Below are 19,461 nucleotides of genomic sequence, written 5' to 3' on the forward strand. Positions count from 1 at the left end.
GGAAAGGGCGTACCATCAAAAAGAGCTTTCTATTGAATTTGCAAATACACGTTGAAAAACATCTGCTAACGCCATTTCTCCGCTCCGAAGCCCATACTACCGACCCCCCTTGGGAAAAGCAAAACTATTGTTGACAAAGGACGCGCATGAAACCACAACTGAAAGAAATTATTTCTTTCCACGCTTGGACTTGGGCGCGTTCGAGACACTGGGCGCCCGTGAGGTGGAGGCTGAGGCTGTTTTGCTGCCAGCCTTGGGAAGCTTGGCCTGCTTGGTCTGTGGCAAGAATCAGTTTCACTGCATTTGACAGGATGTTGACGGCTGTCAGTCAAGGCAAGGGAACACCACTTACAGTAGTGCCATTCTTAGCACGCTTCTTTGCAGGCGGGGCTACGTCATCGTTCTCATCGTCTTCCTCTCGGTCTCGACCACGGGACTTCCCCTCTCCATTGACCTTGCCCTCAGGCTCAAACTCCCTCGCCACGGTGTTGAGGAGGGTGGTGCAGCGTCGACCGATCTCGACTGGTGTGCGGCTGAGGAAGAACCAGTCAAAGCGGAAAAGAGGTGAGTCACGAACTTCGTCTCGGATTTTCTCGTAGAGACCGTCACCCTCGACACCGTACTTGTCGAGCATAACCAGAAGGAACCGATCCTCTTCTTCAGTGTAAACCTTTTTGTTGGTAGTCGACACCGTGTAATTGATCTTAAGCTGCTGCAAGGGCACACGGTACATCTCCATCTTCTTACGAAGCATCTTGCGCTGGTGGTTCATCTTGCGCAGCTTTTCCTCTCCCTGGTCGATCACGCGGAGATACTTGGGGTAGTCCTGGATTTCGGTGTACCGCTCCCAAAAAACTTGAGCATACTCTTCAATCTCATCGGGTTCCTTGCTATCGATCTCTGTCGCAATTCCGACGTAGTCGGTGCGTCCGAACTTGGCCGAGCCGTTGACAAACTGTTGGAAATCACGACGGTTCCAATGCGAGAAACCTTCTTCGGACATGCGTGCCTTTTCAGCCTGTTCTTCCTCAGTCAACGGCTGGGCATTGTCAATTTCCTGTTGCTCCAGGTCTCGCTCCGCCTCGCGTTCACTCAGTTCTTCCTCTGGGCCATCCGGAAGCTGAGCCTTGTAGCCAATCTCCTTGTGGAAGTTAGCGGTCTCTTTCTCCTGCAGCTCCTGCAGTCCGGGAGGGAAAAATTGCCAATCGTGCACGCTGACTTGCTTCGGGGCTCGCGGAGCCTTGGGCTTTGTATCAGCAGTCCGGCCACCCGTTGCTAGAGCCTGGCGGTAATACTTGTCGATAGAGTAGAACTGCTCCTTGCGCTCTCGCTTGGCCGGGTTGATCCAAGTCATACCAATGTCCTTCTTGCGCTCGGTAAAATTCTGTCCGTTCCACTCGTACGCGCTTTCGGAGCTGAATTTTTGAAGATCATCGATGCCGAGCTTTTCGTATTTTTGGTTCAATTTTGCCGTTCGCTCTTCACCCTTGGCCAAAATAGCCTCGATATCGTCTTCAGAAATATCATCCATCTTGCCAGAGGGATCACCGGTGCCCCTTTCGCTGAATACGTTCGCAGCACCGTGCTGGATCATACCGAGAAGCTCATCCTTTGAAGCGGCATTCTTCGATTGTTGCTGAGCGCGACCTTGTTGGATGACAAGCTGATCCAAGCGCAATTTTTGGGCCGCACGCTCGAGAACCTTCTCTTCAATAGCGTTTTCCGTAACAAAACGGAACACCTTGACTTGTTTGGTCTGTCCAATGCGGTGAGCACGGTCCATGGCCTGGAGATCGGCCTGGGGGTTCCAGTCGCTATCGAAAAGAACGACAATGTCGGCAGTTGTAAGGTTGATACCCAGACCACCCGCACGAGTAGTCAGCAGAAAGACGAACTTGTCTGAGCCTGGCTTGTTGTAGTCATCGATAGCAGCAATACGATCCTCATGGGCCGTGGTGCCGTCGATACGGCAATAGTTGTAGTCCCGGAAAACACAGTAATCTTCCAGGATATCCAGAACACGACTCATCTGTGAGAAAATGAGGACTCGGCTACCATCGGCCCGCATGCGCTTGAGCAACTTGTCAAGGATATTCATCTTCCCGGAGTTGTACACAAGATGCTCATCTGTCGTGTATGGAGGGCCAGGTTCGGCTCCTTCGAAGAGATAAGGGTGATTACAGCATTTCCGGAGTTGCATCACAATGTTGAGCAGACGAGTCTTAGATTCGCGCTTGCCTGCTGCGCCGTTGACGGCATCGATATCCTTCTCCAAGATCTTCTGGTACCATTTCCTCTGCATCTCGGACATGGGCACGTAAAGGTTCAGCTCTTTCTTAGGCAGAAGGCTCTTCTCCACATCACTCTTCACACGTCGCAGGAGGAATGGACGAAGGACACGGTGAAGCTGTTGCACAACGGTGTCTTGATCCGAATCCTGAGTTGAGAACCACTGATCAAATGCCTCCGAGTCACCAAAGACATCTGGCAGCAAGAAGTTGAGCAGAGCCCACAATTCATGCAGGTTATTTTGCAAAGGAGTACCCGTAATGAGAAGACGATTGCGGGAGTTGAAGAGACGGATGATCTGGGACAAGGAAGATTCCTCGTTTTTGATACGGTGAGCCTCATCGATTATGATATACTCCCATGGCAACTTCTTCAGTGCGGACTTCTCTCGGAGGATCATTTCGTAGCTGGTGATGCAAACGTCGAAGTTCTCGTCGGCCAGGCGCTCGGTGATCAGGCGCTGTCTCTCGTCCTTGTCACCCTGGAGAACCAGCACATCAATATCGGGCGTCCATCTGGCAAACTCTCGTTTCCAGTTGTCCAGAGTCGACTTGGGCACGGCGACTAGATGTGGTCCAGAGATGCTGCAAACATAGCGCAGGTAACCAAGGAACGAAATAGTCTGTAGAGTTTTTCCAAGACCCATCTCGTCGGCCAGAATACCGGAGATACCATTCTCATGAAGGGAGACAAGCCAGTTGAGACCGGCAATTTGGTAGTCACGGAGTTCACCGTGGATGAAAGCAGGTGATTCCCGGAACACTGTGGTGGTTTCGCCGCCACTGCGTTCGTCCTGGAGGAGTTCGGCGTCCTCCTCTTGCTCGGTTCGACGGCGTCTGTCACCGCCGGCACCACCAGTGCGTGCGGACCCCTTGCGAGCCTTTGCCTCACTCTCCGCGTTCTGTCGGTCAATCTCGGCCATGATCTCCTGGATGCGCGGGTTCGGGTTGGTTTCGATGAAATGACGGAACAGATCGGTGAGGCCAAGTAAGTATCGAAATCGGCGAATGGAGTCATCTTCCTGTTGAGCGTATTCAATTTTAGCAGCAATTCTCAAGATAATGTGTGAATAGAAGCACTGCCAACCATACCTTTGACTCATCCAGACGACCGTGTTTCTTGCCCAAAATACTCTTTCGGAGTTGGGTAGCTTCTGACCGGCGTCGACGTCCATCCTCTGTGGTGTCACCTGCAACGCTGCTCGCCGTAGTATTAGGGTTGGTATCGGAGTCCTGTAGTAGTAGTAAGTTATTAGTTCGTGTTGTGCAAAGAGGTACGGCGGTCACGGGAACCCTTACGGTGTAGTCAGGAGTGTCTTGTTGACTCTGATGAAAACAAAGTATTAGAGCACGCCTAGGGCACCCCGCATGATCGTGGGAGATCCAAGACAAAGCAATGCGACACTTGCGTCATGAAAGCCAGAGGGAGGGGAACTATTATCACATACCGTGAGCGCGTCCACGGGGACCGAGGGAATAGCGTCATCATTTGCATCGGTCATAGGCGTGTCCGCCTGGGATGGCGAGTCGGTGGCGGCTGGAGCCATGTTGGATTCAACGATGCGCGCCTAGCGCAAATAGTGGTGGAAGAAGCACGTCGTCTCGTCAGTCGAAGTGTGTCGGTGCGAGATAAAATTCCAGAGCTGACCAGCCTTGAAACAAACAGGGCTATGGGGCAATTGGGATTAACTGCTCCAAGACGCGCGTGTAGAGAAAAACAATAGGGGATGGCGAAGCGCCGTAGTGAATGGAGGCAATGAATAGAGGGTGCTTTTCGAGATCTCGGAGCAAGGAACCTCGCGCCGCGATGCCGTATTCCTCGCGGTGCCCGTCACGCGCTGATTGGACCGGCGCTTAGCTCAGCTGATGACTCAGCACGGCTGTGCGGAAGATGAGATTATCCGGAAGGTGGGGTCACGTTACCGGGCCAGTGCAAATCGGGTCTGTGCAAAAAAGCGATCAGCTGCAGCCATCGGGTACTCGCCAGCAAGTTCCCCTCTGCGTCAACACTTGCGAACTCCGCCTTGGGGCATCCTCGTCGCCGACGGAATTTTTGGGCTTCTTGTCGGCACTTGTATTTTTACACTGTACGCAGAATCTTCCATATTATTGGGTCACTACTGCCGTACAAAATACTCCGCCTTTGGAGGTGCCGCCTAAACACGCCTGGCCCTATTTGAAGGTTACCAGAAACGACAGCTCTCTTCTTGATCTCCCAAGCTCATAGAGTACCGATACTTCATCTGAAGATCATGGATTCCATGAGATCGTTAAATACCTCGCTCCCGAGCTCTACACCCCGCCCCCAGCCGCCGGAACAACTCCTCCAGTCTTTCAAAGCCGCCGCTTTGTCCGTCACCAACCTTTACAAGAATGCGGTGTGTGAACAAGCACAAGCCAAGCAAGCTGGCTACCAGGAGGCCATAGAAGATCTACTTCTCTTCCTTGATCGGGAAAACCTTGGCCTTGGTGATGGGGAGGGGTGGAGGGTTCGACAATGGGCAACAGAGAAGTGTGATGGGACTGCGTCACAGACCGGCGACGACGATGACCGTGGTGAAAGTGATAAGTGCGACCGAAGCTCAACGCCCGCAACCACTCGCAAAGACTCGCCCTCCTCCGAAGCCACCACCCGACCGCCAGCTGCTCCAGCACCTCCCTCGACCCCTCGACCGGAAACCACAGTCTCAACGCCACAGCCACAAGAGGTCCCTAGTGCCTCTCCAGCACTTTTCACATTCACTGCTGGGCCGACATTTCCTCACTATCAGGACCTCGATATGGATATCCAGTCAGACAGCACTACCCCGCCTTCGCAAGACGGCGCCCCCGTTAGCGTATCGGTCATGCCACGGAACTCGCGCCAGCCCCTTCGCCACAACAATCTCCCCCGATCGAACGCACGCCCTGCCACGCGAGAACCCCCGACTGGTCTTGGATCCAAGAGAAAGCACACTTTCCCAGACTTCTTTGATCTGTCTGGAATGGCCAATGGAAAGGATATGTTTGGTGGCGGGAAGCGTGGACGATTCAACTAGAAATACCCACCGAACTACACGACGTTGACGAAGGGACGATTTTCCAATTCCGATTGTCATAAAGCAGTTCGCTGGATTATCGGGAGCTTTCTCGGATGCATACTAGGGAGGAGAATTCTTGCATATGGTTTTACTGCATTATTGGGTCTTTTCATTTTTTACTTTTCCTTTCTTAATTTTCCTTTTCACTCTTCCCTGATGCATTTTCATTTTGGCTTCTGAACTTCCGTTCTACTGTTCTACTAGCATATAGAGGATAGGCGGTGGTCTTGGTGATACCCGTATGGCATCTATCATTAATCCGTGATAGTATATCAATTAAATATATAGTACAGATACTCCAATCCGAGGGTTCTGGTCTTCCACCAATAAATGGTCCGAACAGCCTGTGGATCACTATCAATCGTTTCGGCATGTCTTACGCCTCGGTTGATCATGACCCCTAGGACCTATCCGCCTGGCATAGTATGATCAGTTGAAGGCTCGCCAGAGACCCGCGCCTATCAAGCTAGCCGATATCGTAGCAATCCCCAACTTTCGCGAGCCCATCTTGTATTTGGTTGGGCCTTGCATAATGATCTTCTCTTGCTTCCGTAGGTTTTGCATGCCGGTATAGTAACTGTAGACCCCAAGTCCAATAAAAGCAGCAGAGCCTGCCCAATATGAATCAGCAAGTGCGCTCTGGGATACCTCACCTCCAATTTATCCCGAGCAAATGATAAGACATACCCGTCACTTTGCAAGACATGCAATCGTCATATTTGTCTTCCGCAAGTGCTTGTTTGGCATCCTTGGGCTGAACGTCCCAGCTGCGGTTATCTGACAGTGGTGCCATGGTGTTCTCGAGGATATAACAATTGAAAAACTGGAGTGTACCCCCACGCAGAATACGGTGAGGAGCTGCAGCCAAACTTCGCCGGTTCAAAAGAGTCCAGCGAGAGATTGATGGAAGCGCTGCGCTCGCCGCCAAAAAGTGATCAAAAGGCGGGACTCAGCGGCAGAACGGGCAGCTTGACATCAAGCTATACCAACTCGGAACCATTTACCCCAGACAACAGTCACCATGAGCGGCGAGATCGATGCCGTCTACGTATATGATGAGCACAAGTGAGTTTTTGGCCAATGCCGAATAGCAGGATTGTGAAAGCTGACAGTCTTAGCGCCCCTCTGGTTGAGCATGTCTACCGATCCCGTCCACCCTCCGCAGCCGCCATCCTGCCCCTCTACCTAGCCCATGCTACTCCCCGCCCCTCCTTGCTCTACCTCCCCGGTACAACTCCACCGGTGACGGTTTTTTCAATCATTCAATCGAATCTTTTGTTTCTTGCAGTGACGGAGGTGGACACGGAACCGCTACTTGTGTTAGAATTTCTGCACCGCGTGGTAGATGTTCTCGAGGACTTTGTTGGCGCACCACTGCTTTCAACAAAGATCCAAGCGAATTACGATGTAGTCGCTCAACTACTACATGAGATGTGCGACGCGGGGATAGTATGCAACACGGAACCCAATGCTTTACAAGAAGTGGTTGAAGTGCCGGGGTGGATGGGGAAGCTCCTCGGAGGAATCAATGTACCCGGGTAAGTGATTTGACCTCAGTCTGAAAGAGATTAAATTGAAACTGACTCTTAAAATGATGGCATAGTGCCTCCACGCCATCGAGCAACCCTTTGAAACAGTCATTGGCGGCAAGTAGCGCTGCCCAGGGTCCCGCAATTCCCTGGAGACGACCTGGGGTGCGCCATACATCGAACGAACTCTACGTCGATATCATTGAATCCCTTTCGGTAAAAATGGCGCCGTCTGGACGACTGTTATCCGCTTTAGTCTCCGGGACGATTGCATTCACCGCGAAGATATCAGGAGTGCCGGACCTGCACCTTTCTCTATCCGCACCAGGTGGCCAACAGACACTGGCCCGCAAAATTGAACTCCCAGTGTTTCACCCCTGTGTGCGTCTCGCTCGGTGGCGGGAGCGGCCAGGAGAACTTAGCTTCGTGCCACCGGACGGGCGATTTATCTTGGCGGGCTACGAGGTCGATCTACTTCCGATTGATCCAGATCTTGACCAAGCGCCAAGTCACATGGAGAAGCTGTTTCTACCCGCAATAGTGGACATTCGCAAGTCTCTGGGCCTTTCGGGATCAGATTTTGAGGTTCGACTGACGCTGAACACAAACTTCCCTGGCCAAACTACGTCCTCACGACTGGCGGCTTCGCGAGGGGGCTCTGGCACTTCGACTCCGTCGTTCCTCGGCGGTGGTGGTAATCCCACGGGGCCCGTACTGGAGGAGGTTGTGGTGAGTGTACCGATCTCTAAATCGGTGCGACACATTACGGATATGCAAGCTAGCCGTGGCGATGCACAGTTCTCCCCTACCACTGGCTTGCTTGAATGGCGGGTCCCCACCACCCGTGATGCTGGAACTATTGCAGGTACAGCAACACTGCGCTGTACTGTCGCGGGCTATCCATCGGCCGATGAGGATTTTGAGGACAGCCTTGAGGATGCTGATGAAGATGCCAACGCGAATCTTCTGCAGGGCTATTACGAAGCCCCTACATCTTATAATGACCCGACTGCGGGTACTCCCAGGAAGGTCCGAGATCCGTCAAAGCGAAAAAAGAAAAAAAGAAGTCAACCAAAAAGTCGTCTCGATCTGGCGCCGTCTTGTCTGAAGAAGCAGACGACGTTCCAGCAGAAGATTCCACAGAACCACTTGTGAAGTCCAAAACTCCCTCCCCCAATAGTTCCAAACCTCATACTCCGACTCCTTCGTCTCAAAATCCAGTCAACACTACAGCCTCCTCTCAGCTTCCGGCGTTCTTTTCGACTTCAGCTACTGCTCGCCCCACACCTCGCCGGACAAAGGCCCAAATCAATGCCGACCTCATGCCAAACTCCGCATCTGTCTCTTTCTCTGTTCGGGGATGGCTTCCATCTGGGATAAAGGTGGATAGTTTGAACATCGATCAACGGCGAAGCCGTGGTCTCGGCGAAAGTGTCAAGCCATATAAGGGTGTCAAGTATCTTTGTGTGAGCAGGCGTGGTGTTGAGCGGCGATGCTGATGACAGACCGTCTTTCGGTGACAATAAGGGAGAACATGAGTAACGATATACCATTGAGAATATCTATTTTATCGACATTAGTATAATTACACCCCTTTGGCTGCTAAGGTGACTGAGCAATCGATCGCGTAGACGGTTATATAGTAGTAACAGTACATTTCCACCCTTTGTGAAGAATAGAAGAATAGAAGAATAGAGTGGCCGCCCTGGTGCAGAGAAAGCCCAGGCTGAGGTGGCTGAAGTGAATTTGACAATAGGATCGAACATGGCGCCACATTCGACCTGTTCTTCAATAACACTGGATCTAAGCAAGTTCCAGGAGGTGTGTGAATATGATAGTAGCAGTTCCAACAAAGTAACATGAGCACTCGACCAAGCCCGGGCCCTTGACCCGGAACATAAGCTTGATGCAGATTGCGGCATGGGCCACGCCCAAGAGGATGCATAGGTGTAAATTATCGAGGGAAAATGGCAGAAAAGAAGCGTAATTCATCATTCATCTATCAGTTCTATCCTATTCTGTAGCTCTCTGCTGGGTGTGTTGTCTGGAAATATCTCCCTTAACGATGAAGCGACAATCACGTTTGGCCGAGAGTCATTCTTCAGAAACCAATTGTTCCAAGATATATCAACCAGGTAAGGAGCAGTCGCGTGGCCACGACTGTCCGCTTGCTCTAAGATCTTTACGCACCAAGCAAATTTCTCCAAGTTGGCGAAGTTGATATAAGTCTGCGAGGCCGCACACAAGGGAAACAATGTCATATGGAATCCGGCATTCTTCATCTTGTCTTGCATGCAGTATGGCATACAGCGGCAGATTTCATCGGCGTAGAAACCTGCGCAGAGATAATCCTCGTCCAGAAAAGGATCTGTGACCTGACTGAGTAGCTCGGCTGGAATACCACTGTTCCGATGAGATCTGATAAGTGTCTTTGCGTGAAAGATCATCGGCAACAGCATCGCTAGTGCAGCCCAGTAATACATGTGCAACAAAACACAGTCGAAGGAAGTAAAAGAATAAGGAGCTTCGAATAGGCCCTTGGATGATGGCATATTGGTAGTTGTGAAATGCCTTGGAGAGCTCGGGGATATGGTTTCGGCCATATGGTGCTCAGAATACCATGCAAAAAGCTGCTCCTTGGCTCTGACACCGTGTTGTAGCAAATCTTGACAGGCATCATAATCTGAAGGATCAATTGATTGCACTTTCACACTGATGGGTGACAACTCCGCGAAGGCCTTGAGTAACTCAGATAAGGGAGAGCCATCGCCTTCTTCCGTCATGTATTTGTATTCATCTGCAGGCATATTGATGGCAGACGAGCACATTAACTGAAAAAGCAGTAGTTTAGCAACGCTTTGAATAGACAGACCGACAAATAGACAGCCATACCGTTCGTAGTTTCTGGTACCGATGGTATATAGCCTCGATCAGAGGATTGCTGACCGCCTTGTGACGGTAGTGCTTCAATAATGTGTTCACTCCCTTGATGTGGGCCAGCCATGTCTGCAGTCCATTCGGGCAATAGCAGCTCTTTGATGCGATGTGTGTTAGTTCAATATTGCGAGTAAGCGATCAAGAGACTGGGAAGAATATAAGAAACTCCATGTACCTCGATTTCCTGGAAGATGACAGCAGTATAGACAAGATCATCACTATACGCATCCTGGGAGATCATTTTCGCCATCTGCCGCACCGCACTGTTATATAGTCTGAGTCCCTGATTGAACATGCGATCGTCGTGGTTAATCTTCCCGAGAAAAAGACATGATACCGAGGAGATCGTTTTCTCAAGCATATCGCTTTTTCCGGGGAGTATGGAGAAGTTCTGGACCAAAAAGCGCCACATATCGACATTGGATACATCCATGTGGGTTGGGAAGCACAGATCGACAAATGAAGAGAAGACTTGTTCACGCATCATCGGCTCAGACGCAACAGTCCTCACGGGCGCCACCTTGTGTGTGCGAGCAATGCGCTGGAGCTGATTACCCGCATCATGTTTCTTCTCGGGTTCCTCGTACGAATGGTAGATGAAGGTACGAGTTTTTTCGTATCCGAGACACTGAATATCGCGCTTGATACACCGTTCGCATTCCGGCTTCCTCTGGTCGCACTAGTTCACCACATCCAGTTAGTGTCGACGAGCGGCAAGAGTTGATCGGAGATTGAGTCCGCACCGACCTTGATCTTCCGCTTCCTGCATGTCCAGCAGCCCTTGGATTGCCAGGGAATGCCGCCTCGTTTCGGCATCGTTCCCCACTTTGTAGTCCGTATCCGCCAGATTCGAGATGCTACAGTCGGTACGAATCTCACAGGCCTGATATGGCGTCGCTTTGATGAAGAGGCCGGTCCTGATTGCGATGTTTTGGGGGCTGGAATTTTGGCCCCCTGCTCATCGGAGGGGCAGCCTGATCTGCGCCTCATGACGTTTCCCAGTCACACCGACTGAAATCGGTCTAGGTAGAGTAGAGTCGTTTCACTTTTGTTTGAGGCGTAATCAAAACAGTGGTACGGTCTGGCGAGATCCATCAGGGGATGGTCATAGTCCTTTTTTAACATGCGGGGGGAAGAGCAATTAGTCTTTGATGTGAAGGCGGCAACCCTGGTCCATCTGAGTTTCCAGTCAACACCGCCCGAATACCTACTACTGGTATGCCACAGGGCCGTTATTGTTCGTTTTCTGTGTGATATCGCAAATATACAACATTACAATTCCCGGGTACCTCGGGGTACCAGGCAGCGATCAACGATTTACAGATGTAGCAGACGAGTGGATTCCAAGGTTCGCCGCAATTCTCGTCGCTCCAATCCATCGATAAATCAAGTCAAGAATTATCTGGGATATCAATGCCCAGCCAAATAAGGACAATCTAGTGTCCAATTTCGAATTCTAGAACGGTCTCGAGTTGAAGACTCTGACTCATTATGGCCTCCGACCACCGTCCGAGTCGTCATCATAAGCCTCAACCCTAGCTCTCTGCCAGAACGGTGTGTTTGCGGGCGCCACATCGGCATCGACCGGGCATACTGACTCGCGACATGGAGATTATCAATGTCCGACACGCGAGGAAAATAAATTTCGGCTGGCCCCCGGCTTGCTCGATTCGCTTCTGAAAGAAAAAGTCCGATGGTTAGCTGCAGGCGGGGATACGATCTTATCGCCGGAATCTTAAAGCCCGCGCGCTAAGACCAGCCTCGATTGACGCTGGCATCCACGGTCAACCCGACCGAACAGGGTCGATATGTCATCACCCATCACGAATTCTCGTCCTATTGGAGGTCGAGTAGATGACGAGTGGATCATCGAAAATCTCAGCAAATGTTGTTGCTCGTATTCTAGTCCGGAAAAGTTAGGCGTTGGCTGTGGCACCAGCATAACGTTAGGTCATTTGTCATCCAGGATTTGAAGCTGTTCGGCGTCGGGTCAATTCCTGCGCCCGTGCTAGAGATTGGCGCGTCCAGATCTGACGCCATCTTAGGAAAACCGTGGGTATTCTCGAAGATTCATAATCCGATGAATAACCTTGAATTTCCATTGGTCACATTAGAACAGGGTAGAAGGAGCTACCGGCGGGTCAAGTACTGATTTCTAATTTCTTCTCGGACTTAGTCGAGCTTAACGCAGAAGCATAACGAAATGATCGAAAATACGAAGAATCCTGCCTACCAAAGCAAAAGAGCATATATAGACCATGAAGACATCTCCATAACTCCCTATTATCCAGCTTTCCATCCTCCAGGGGTTCTCCCATCGACAAAAGGGATTGTCATCTTGAAATATTTACTTCCTACCCTCTAAAAGAAGACCCGCCGGAGCAACCGAGCCAATGGCCGCCTACATCCGCGATGCCCCCTTCGGGCAACTGGTTCGACTCTTGACCAAGAACAAATACTTCCAATATCCAGAAGAAAAGCCCGACTTCAAGCTGCCCGAGCCATGGATAAAGTTGATGAACGGCACGGACGCGCCGCCCAATGGGGAGTCCGAAAAGAAGTCCGAAGAACAGACCTCGAGCCCAAACACCGATGAAGAGAGCGGCATCCTCAGTCACACCTCAACCCTCAACACCACGCCTTTTACCGAAGCCCGCCTCGAGGCCGACGAACAACATGAAATTGAAAAAGTGAAGTCGACTCCCATCGTGCCAACGCGGACAAAAGATGGCGCTATTCTCGTGGACTGGTACTATACCGACGATGCGGAGAATCCGCATAACTGGTCCAATTCGAAGCGCGCCATGATGACCACTTTGATCTGCCTTTACACATTTGTCGTATATACTACATCTGCGATCTACACCTCCTCTTTACAGGGTGTTATGGAAGAGTTCAACGTTGACTCACTGGTCGGCACACTTGGTCTATCCCTCTACGTTCTCGGATATGGTGTTGGTCCTCTGATTTTCTCTCCATTGAGTGAGATTCCAGTCATCGGACGAAACCCAGTGTATATCATCACCATGTTCCTCTTCGTTATTATATCTATCCCCACCGCATTTGTGGGCAACTTCCCTGGTCTACTAGTCCTTCGTTTCCTCCAGGGATTCTTCGGCTCACCATGTCTTGCCTCTGGAGGTGCTTCGATCGGTGATATGTACAGTCTGATTTCCCTGCCATATGCCATGATGGCCTGGGTTTCTGCTGCCTACTGTGGACGTAAGTACCCATCACCCTCGCATCATAACTAAACCTTTTCAAATACTAACATTGTGATGATGTATAGCCGCCCTCGGACCTCTGCTCAGCGGCTTCGCTGTCCCAGTTAAGGGCTGGCGCTGGTCCCTGTACGAATCAATTTGGGCCTCTGCCCCAGTCTTTATCCTGATGCTGCTCTTCCTCCCCGAGACAAGCAGCGCAACCATCCTGCTCCGCCGCGCCCAGCGTCTCCGCAAAATCTACAACGACAACCGCTTCATGTCCCAGTCCGAGATCGACCAGCGCAACATGCGCGTCTCATCCATCGCCATTGACGCCCTGGTCAAGCCGATCGAAATCACAGTCAAGGATCCCGCCGTGCTCTTCGTCCAGATCTACACCGCCATCATCTACGGCATCTACTACTCCTTCTTTGAGGTGTTCCCGCTCGTCTACCCCGTCGACTACGGCATGAACCTTGGACAAATCGGTCTTGTCTTCCTGTGTATTCTCATCTCTTGCATCCTGGGTGTCTCCATCTACGGCTTCTACATCTACTACTGGATGAACCCCCGCATTGCGCGTTTTGGATTCCCCGTCCAAGAAGCTCGTCTCATTCCCGCCCTGCCAGCCTCTTTTGGACCGACGATCGGTCTCTTCCTCTTTGCCTGGACGGCTCGGGCTTCCATCCACTGGATCGCACCTACGATTGGCATTACCATCTACGGCGCGACGGTCTTCATCGTCATGCAGTGTGTTTTCGTCTACATTCCGCTCAGCTACCCCATGTATGCCGCCAGTCTGTTCGCGGCGAATGATTTCTTCCGCAGTGCACTTGCGTGCGGTAGCGTGCTCTTTGCTCACCCGCTTTTCGGCAACCTGGGCGTTGCACGGGGTGTGAGTCTCCTCGGTGGACTGAGTGTCATCGGTATTGTTGGCATCTGGCTACTTTACTTCTATGGTGCTCGGCTCAGGTCTCTGAGCAAGTTTGCTCTCTCTGAATGAGAGGCCCTTGCTGGCATGTTATCTATCACATATAATACTGACTTTATTTTCATGTTAATTCTAATATTGTTGGTTAGAGGGGCGGCGATCTGATTGAAAAGGGCAGGTGGATACGCCGTTAGACGGTTCAATGGCTTTATATGTCGATGATCAGCAATTTCCTCGAAGCTAATTTTCCTAGTTACACAATCAAGAGCTAAATATAACAAAAATCCACTTGGCCTCCTGTCCTCATTTTTCCGTCTCACAATTTCGAGGTGCGGCGCTCGAGCACTCGGAGCACGAAGTAGGCAACTACAACTGCGTTAGAACGTATTCACGATTTTGTTTGTGCAAAACAGGGGATAGCGTGACATAGCAGGTAAATTCATTAAGATTAATTCACTCGATTGTGTACGTGATCTGTCTTGGATGTCCCGTGGTAAGGCAGGAAAGGGGGTATAGAGGTATGGAATGAAAAAAAAAGAAATGATGTACAACCCGAGGCCATGCATCTGGTGCACAAGATCAAGCCAACACTCCAAGACGGGGGTATACAAAGTTGCGGGTATCAAAAATTGTTTTCAGTGACACGTCATGGCTCCGGGGCTGATGAAAGGTTGGGGGTTGAATCCAGCTCCATTGCTCCTCATTGTATTGAGAATGACAACGATGAGGTCCAACCCCGGGTAAAGGGGAAAGGAAATATTGTAAAGGAAAGTATTTTGTAAATGAAGGGGATAGATGGTTGGAAAAATTTCAGATCATCAATGGAAAGAGGATCACTCACGAGCAGCAACAACCGCCGCGCGGCCGGCGCCAGCCTTGGCACTTCCTCCACCGAGCGTGAAGATAAAGCGCAACCAGCCCAGGGTCACCTTCTTGCCGGTACGGTCAAAGTCGGGGACCAGAGTGCTGGCAGCCTTGAACTTGCTCAGCTTGCCGGCATAGGGAGGGTAGCGAATAGCAAGGATCGACTCGAGCCAACCGGGGCTGGATGTGATGGGACGACGGTGAACCCACACGTCGAAGCTGGAGCGGCCACGGTAGGCACCGTAACCACTCTCGCCGACACCACCGAAGGGCAGGGTTGGGATATGAAGGGCGGCATCGTTGCAGGAGACACCACCGGAGCGGGTGGAGTCCAGAACTAGAGATTGATTAGATACTGTCTTCTGCCAACCTTCTCTCATGGAAAGTCACCTACTCTTAGCGACATCGGCCTTGTTGCCAAAGGGGTAAAGACCCAGCGGGGTGCTCTGAACGCCGTTGGCGAGGTTGATGGCCTCATCCAGGTTCTCAACGGGGAGGATAGGAATGAAAGGTCCGAAGCTCTCCTGGGAGCACAGGGAGTCGTCGACGGAGTCCACCTGAACCAGAGTAGGCTCAATGAAGCGCTCCTTCTCATCCATGGTGCCACCCATCAGGATCTTGCCCTTGGAGTTATCCAGCATTGACTTGAGGCGCTGGAAGTGGCTGTCGTTGATAATGCGCGAGTAGTCGGGCGAGTCCTTGGCGCCCTTGGGGTAGAACTCCTTGTAGGCCTTCTGGAACTCCTCGACCACCTTGGACACCAGCGACTTGTCGACCAGCAGGTAGTTTTGAGAAGTGCAGACCTGTCCGGCGTTCATAATCTTACCCCAGAGCATTCGGCGCGCAACCAGGCGTGGGTCGGCATTCTTGGTGACAATGGCCGGGTTGATGCCACCCAGCTCGAGGACGACGGGGGTCAGGTGCGGGGCGGCAGCCTTCGCGATGATGCGGCCGACGTTGGCGCCTCCAGTGAAGAATATCTTGTCCCAGCGTTCGGCCAAAAGTGCCTGTGTCTCGGGCACACCACCCTGGATGATGTGGTAGCAGGCGGGGTCGAGGGAAGCTTCGCAGATCTTTTGCATGACGGCGGCGCTGCGGGGGGCATTCTCGCTAGGCTTGATGACGACGGTGTTTCCAGCGGCGATGGCTCCAATGACGGGACCCAGGGTCAATTGGAAGGGGAAGTTGAAGGCACTAGGTTATGATCAAAGCTGTCAGCTCTGCGATGTTCGCCACGCGAAGGTGCGAATTGGGAGTTGCGCATACCCAATGACCAGCACGCAACCGAGCGGGTCCTTTCTGATCTTAGGGTTCATGAACTTGAAGGACAGGTCGATATCGGGGGCCTTCTCGTCCTTGACCCATTTGTGCAGATTGCGGGTGGTGAAGACAACATCGTTGAGCAGCCATCCGCTCTCCGCAACCTCGGTCTCGAAGCGCGGCTTGTTCAGGTCTTGGGCGCAGGCCTCGACGATCTCCTCCTCGTGGTCCTTGATCCTAGCGAACTCGTCAATTTCATGGGCGTTTGCGATGATTCGATAGTGATAAATGTACTCACGCCCAGTAGAGTTTGCGCAGCTGCACGAGACGGAACTCGACATCGCGCGTCTTGTGCTCCAGGAAGGCCTTGCGGGCGGTAGAGACGCGCTCGGGGATCGTCTCGAGCGATGTGAACTGCAGGTCGGGGAGTTGTACGCCCATGATGGTGTGTGAGGGAAAAAGTAAACCTCCTTACGTCAGGAGTCGAGGAGGGCCGAGGGCGCTATTTAAGCCGCCTCCTTCTCCGCATCCACATGCGCTCGGCTTGTTGGGTCCCTCCGGTCTCGTCGATCTCCACCTCGCCTCTCCTTTTTCACTCCGTCGGAGTCTCTCGCGCTCGGCAGGCCCCGTCGCTTACAGAAAAAGCAGCTTCAGCTCTCACTTGATGATTTGATTTTCTGGATCTGTCCGTCTCACACGGCATGACCCCGGGTGCCCGTTTGGCGCATTCGAGACCCTCCGTCAGCACAACTCCACGTTCCGCAGGACCGCGGCTTCACACGGACCCGCTTGAGAAGTTGGCGCCGGGCAGCTTCTTCTTGTTCGGGCAAGGCTGCAGAATCCATTTTGTGCTGTCTGCCAATAGGATGGCATGGTCGAGCTCGGAGGTGAATAAGCAGTCCATGTCTAGGTGCTGACAGGCCTGGTGGTAAATATATACATTTGCGGTCGATATCTACGATGTATCATATGAAGCATCGTGTTATTCAGTGCTACGGAGGAGAATTGAATTTCCAATCAAGCATTGTATTTCCTCATGCATTATTTTCAAAAAAAGCGATGGCACTCGGCTGGCCTTAGGCAAGGCACAGACCCGATGGGAATCAAATCGGGCTATTGACAAAGAAATAGAAAGGAAAAGAGGAAAGAAGCATCATCAGGACAAAAAAAGCTAGAAACGCCGAAATGATTCCGGGCAGGAATCCCCAACAGATATACAGAACAGGTCATCCCTGTGATCACTCAGCTTTTGAACTGGTCCTCGGTCACACCCTTGCCCATGGCAGCGGTACTGCTCACACCGCCAGAGACCATCTTGAGCATGTTGTCGACGTAGTTGGCCCCACTCCACTTCTGGTGAGTAACGACGTCCACGCCCTGCTCCATCTCTGGCTCCTGGACGAGCTCGCCGTAGGCGCGCATGCCGTTCTTAGCGTACGCCTTGGCGAACTGGTGGGAGATGAGCGCGGTGGTATGCAGACCGGCCAGAGTAATGAACTGCCAGCAGTAGCCGAGTTCGCCGAGACGCTTGATGTAGGTCTCCTGCTCGTCGCGAGGCATGGCCTTCTTCCAGTTGAAGGAGGGAGACAGATTGTAGGCGAGCTTCTGCTCGGGCCACACGGCGTGCACGCCGTCGGCGAACTCCTTGGCCTGCTTGAAATCGGGCAGCTTGCTCTCCATCCAGATGAGATCAGCAAAGGGAGCATAGGCAACGGCGCGGTTGACGGCGCACTGCGTGCCGCCCTTGTAGCGGTAGTAACCCTCACGGGTACGGGGAGAGTCCCAGTTCCAGAAGATGTCGACGCCAGTGATACCCTTGGCGATGGCGCGGGCCTCGGTGTTGCTCTTGCCCTTGGCGGCCTTGCGGAACTGCTCAATCAGACCCTGTTTGTTGCCGTGAACACCAGCGTTGATGGTGTCAATGACGGCCTCCTCGAAGAGCTTCAGGCCGGCCTGGGCGGTCCATTGATCCTCAATAGCCTGCAGCTCAGCACCGTTCTTGCCGGCCTGCTCGGCAGCAACCATCAAGTCGTTCAAGGGCTGGAGGTTGGGATTGGTGGTTCCAACAATGAAAGCGTGGTCGCGGTGGTCGATAGTAGAGGTGATGAGGGTGGCGGCCTCGGAGTCAGTACGGGCGATGGCCAAAAGGTCAGTGCCCATGATATCGGCCTGGGCACGGATGGCGACGAGACGGTTGATGTGCTCGCTGATGGGGACCAGCACCTTACCGGCCATGTGGCCGCACTTCTTAGTTCCAGGGGCCTGGTCCTCGATGTGAATACCAGCAGCACCCCGCTCAACGAACAGCTTGGTGAGTTTCATGACGGCGGTCAGACCACCGTGACCAGTGTCGGCATCGGCGATAATGGGGCGCAGATAGTCAACGTTGGCAACCTTGGAGCGCTGGTCCTTGGGGGTGGTGATGCGCTCCTCGCGCTGTTTCCTGTCGTGGAAAAGCTGTGCCATGAAGAGCTGGTTGACCTTGCGAGGGACGGTGTCCTATAATTTCTGTCAACATAAACATCCAACTCCCAATTGTTCGCCAAGTTGCACCCACCATCGGATAATCAGCCAGATCGGGGGAGGGCTCATCCGTAGACGAAGCGGTCGAGGAGCTCTGCCAGCCGGAAACGTAGATGGTGTCGAGGAACTTGCACATCTGGGTGATCATGGTAGGCTCGAGACAGCCGTAGGTGAAGCTGGCCTGCTTAGTCTGTTCAAAAGTTGAGCGTTAACATCTCTTGAATTGCATTCGATTCGACGCATGTGGTATTGCGAGCTTACCTGCCAGTTGTTCTCCAGGGTCTTCCAGAGCTTCTTGGCCTGGACACCCGAGGGGTAGTCCACGGTCAAGTTGCCACGCTTCGCGACGATCTGCTCGGCCGTGAAAGGGCGCTTGGTGAAGCGCCATCGGGAGTCGCTCCACCAGTTCTTGACGGCCTGGACATCCTCCGCATACTTGCGGTCCTCATCTTCGTGCAGACCCATGATGGATTATGGAGTAGCTATACAAAGGTATTTCCAAACAAGATAATATATTGTAACTGGAACACAGGACCAGAGAGAGAGAGAGAGAGAGAAAGAGAGAGAGGGAGATTTGAGCTGACGCAAAAGCACAATAGGAAAGAAACTCAAATCACAAGCCAGATGGGCGGCCCGGGTACTTATTTACTTTGCGAATGCGTCACAGAACCAGTCGGTAAACGCTCGGCTCACCGGGTCAACGCTGGGCCCCAATCCTGGCAGCCTAGGCAAGTCCCGTAACGTTTCCAGCATCCTGGCCAATGTTCACGGGCGATGCTCCGAAAGGCGGAAGGCGGGTGCGGTGGTTCGGAAGAGAGGATCCAGACTCTAAGATCCTCGGTCTAA

The 19,461-nt window shown here is 52.3% G+C and overlaps 8 protein-coding genes across 8 annotated transcripts; 3 read left to right on the plus strand and 5 right to left on the minus strand.

Moving 5' to 3' along the window:
• Positions 1–168: 168 nt before the first annotated feature.
• On the minus strand, positions 169–3,835 carry N7532_011854 (uncharacterized protein; the record flags this gene model as incomplete). The annotated part of the gene is made up of 5 exons (XM_056624345.1): positions 169–276; positions 353–3,310; positions 3,381–3,521; positions 3,588–3,614; positions 3,737–3,835. 5 exons carry the CDS (start codon positions 3,833–3,835, stop codon positions 169–171), a joined length of 3,333 nt encoding a protein of 1,110 aa, XP_056469333.1.
• A 705-nt stretch (positions 3,836–4,540) lies between these two features.
• Positions 4,541–5,326, plus strand: N7532_011855 (uncharacterized protein; the record flags this gene model as incomplete). The annotated part of the gene is made up of 1 exon (XM_056624346.1): positions 4,541–5,326. The coding sequence occupies one exon, from the start codon at positions 4,541–4,543 to the stop codon at positions 5,324–5,326; it is 786 nt and encodes a 261-aa protein (XP_056469334.1).
• A 471-nt stretch (positions 5,327–5,797) lies between these two features.
• Positions 5,798–6,161, minus strand: N7532_011856 (uncharacterized protein; the record flags this gene model as incomplete). Its single annotated transcript, XM_056624347.1, has 2 exons — positions 5,798–5,979; positions 6,056–6,161. 2 exons carry the CDS (start codon positions 6,159–6,161, stop codon positions 5,798–5,800), a joined length of 288 nt encoding a protein of 95 aa, XP_056469335.1.
• Positions 6,162–6,389: 228 nt separating this feature from the next.
• Positions 6,390–8,396, plus strand: N7532_011857 (putative AP-3 adaptor complex subunit mu; the record flags this gene model as incomplete). Its single annotated transcript, XM_056624348.1, has 4 exons — positions 6,390–6,433; positions 6,487–6,906; positions 6,972–8,048; positions 8,078–8,396. 4 exons carry the CDS (start codon positions 6,390–6,392, stop codon positions 8,394–8,396), a joined length of 1,860 nt encoding a protein of 619 aa, XP_056469336.1.
• Positions 8,397–8,888: 492 nt separating this feature from the next.
• Positions 8,889–10,650, minus strand: N7532_011858 (Zn(II)2Cys6 transcription factor domain-containing protein; the record flags this gene model as incomplete). The annotated part of the gene is made up of 4 exons (XM_056624349.1): positions 8,889–9,728; positions 9,790–9,930; positions 10,010–10,513; positions 10,582–10,650. The coding sequence occupies 4 exons, from the start codon at positions 10,648–10,650 to the stop codon at positions 8,889–8,891; spliced, it is 1,554 nt and encodes a 517-aa protein (XP_056469337.1).
• A 1,577-nt stretch (positions 10,651–12,227) lies between these two features.
• On the plus strand, positions 12,228–14,040 carry N7532_011859 (MFS transporter; the record flags this gene model as incomplete). Its single annotated transcript, XM_056624350.1, has 2 exons — positions 12,228–13,056; positions 13,124–14,040. The coding sequence occupies 2 exons, from the start codon at positions 12,228–12,230 to the stop codon at positions 14,038–14,040; spliced, it is 1,746 nt and encodes a 581-aa protein (XP_056469338.1).
• A 761-nt stretch (positions 14,041–14,801) lies between these two features.
• On the minus strand, positions 14,802–16,533 carry N7532_011860 (hexadecenal dehydrogenase; the record flags this gene model as incomplete). Its single annotated transcript, XM_056624351.1, has 4 exons — positions 14,802–15,169; positions 15,227–16,026; positions 16,099–16,329; positions 16,391–16,533. The coding sequence occupies 4 exons, from the start codon at positions 16,531–16,533 to the stop codon at positions 14,802–14,804; spliced, it is 1,542 nt and encodes a 513-aa protein (XP_056469339.1).
• Positions 16,534–17,334: 801 nt separating this feature from the next.
• On the minus strand, positions 17,335–19,080 carry N7532_011861 (isocitrate lyase 1; the record flags this gene model as incomplete). The annotated part of the gene is made up of 3 exons (XM_056624352.1): positions 17,335–18,591; positions 18,650–18,805; positions 18,877–19,080. 3 exons carry the CDS (start codon positions 19,078–19,080, stop codon positions 17,335–17,337), a joined length of 1,617 nt encoding a protein of 538 aa, XP_056469340.1.
• Between the last annotated feature and the right edge of the window lie 381 nt (positions 19,081–19,461).

Source organism: Penicillium argentinense (assembly GCF_028826775.1).
Source record: "Penicillium argentinense strain IBT 30761 chromosome Unknown utg000011l_segment0_segment0, whole genome shotgun sequence".
NCBI lineage: Eukaryota > Fungi > Ascomycota > Eurotiomycetes > Eurotiales > Aspergillaceae > Penicillium > Penicillium argentinense.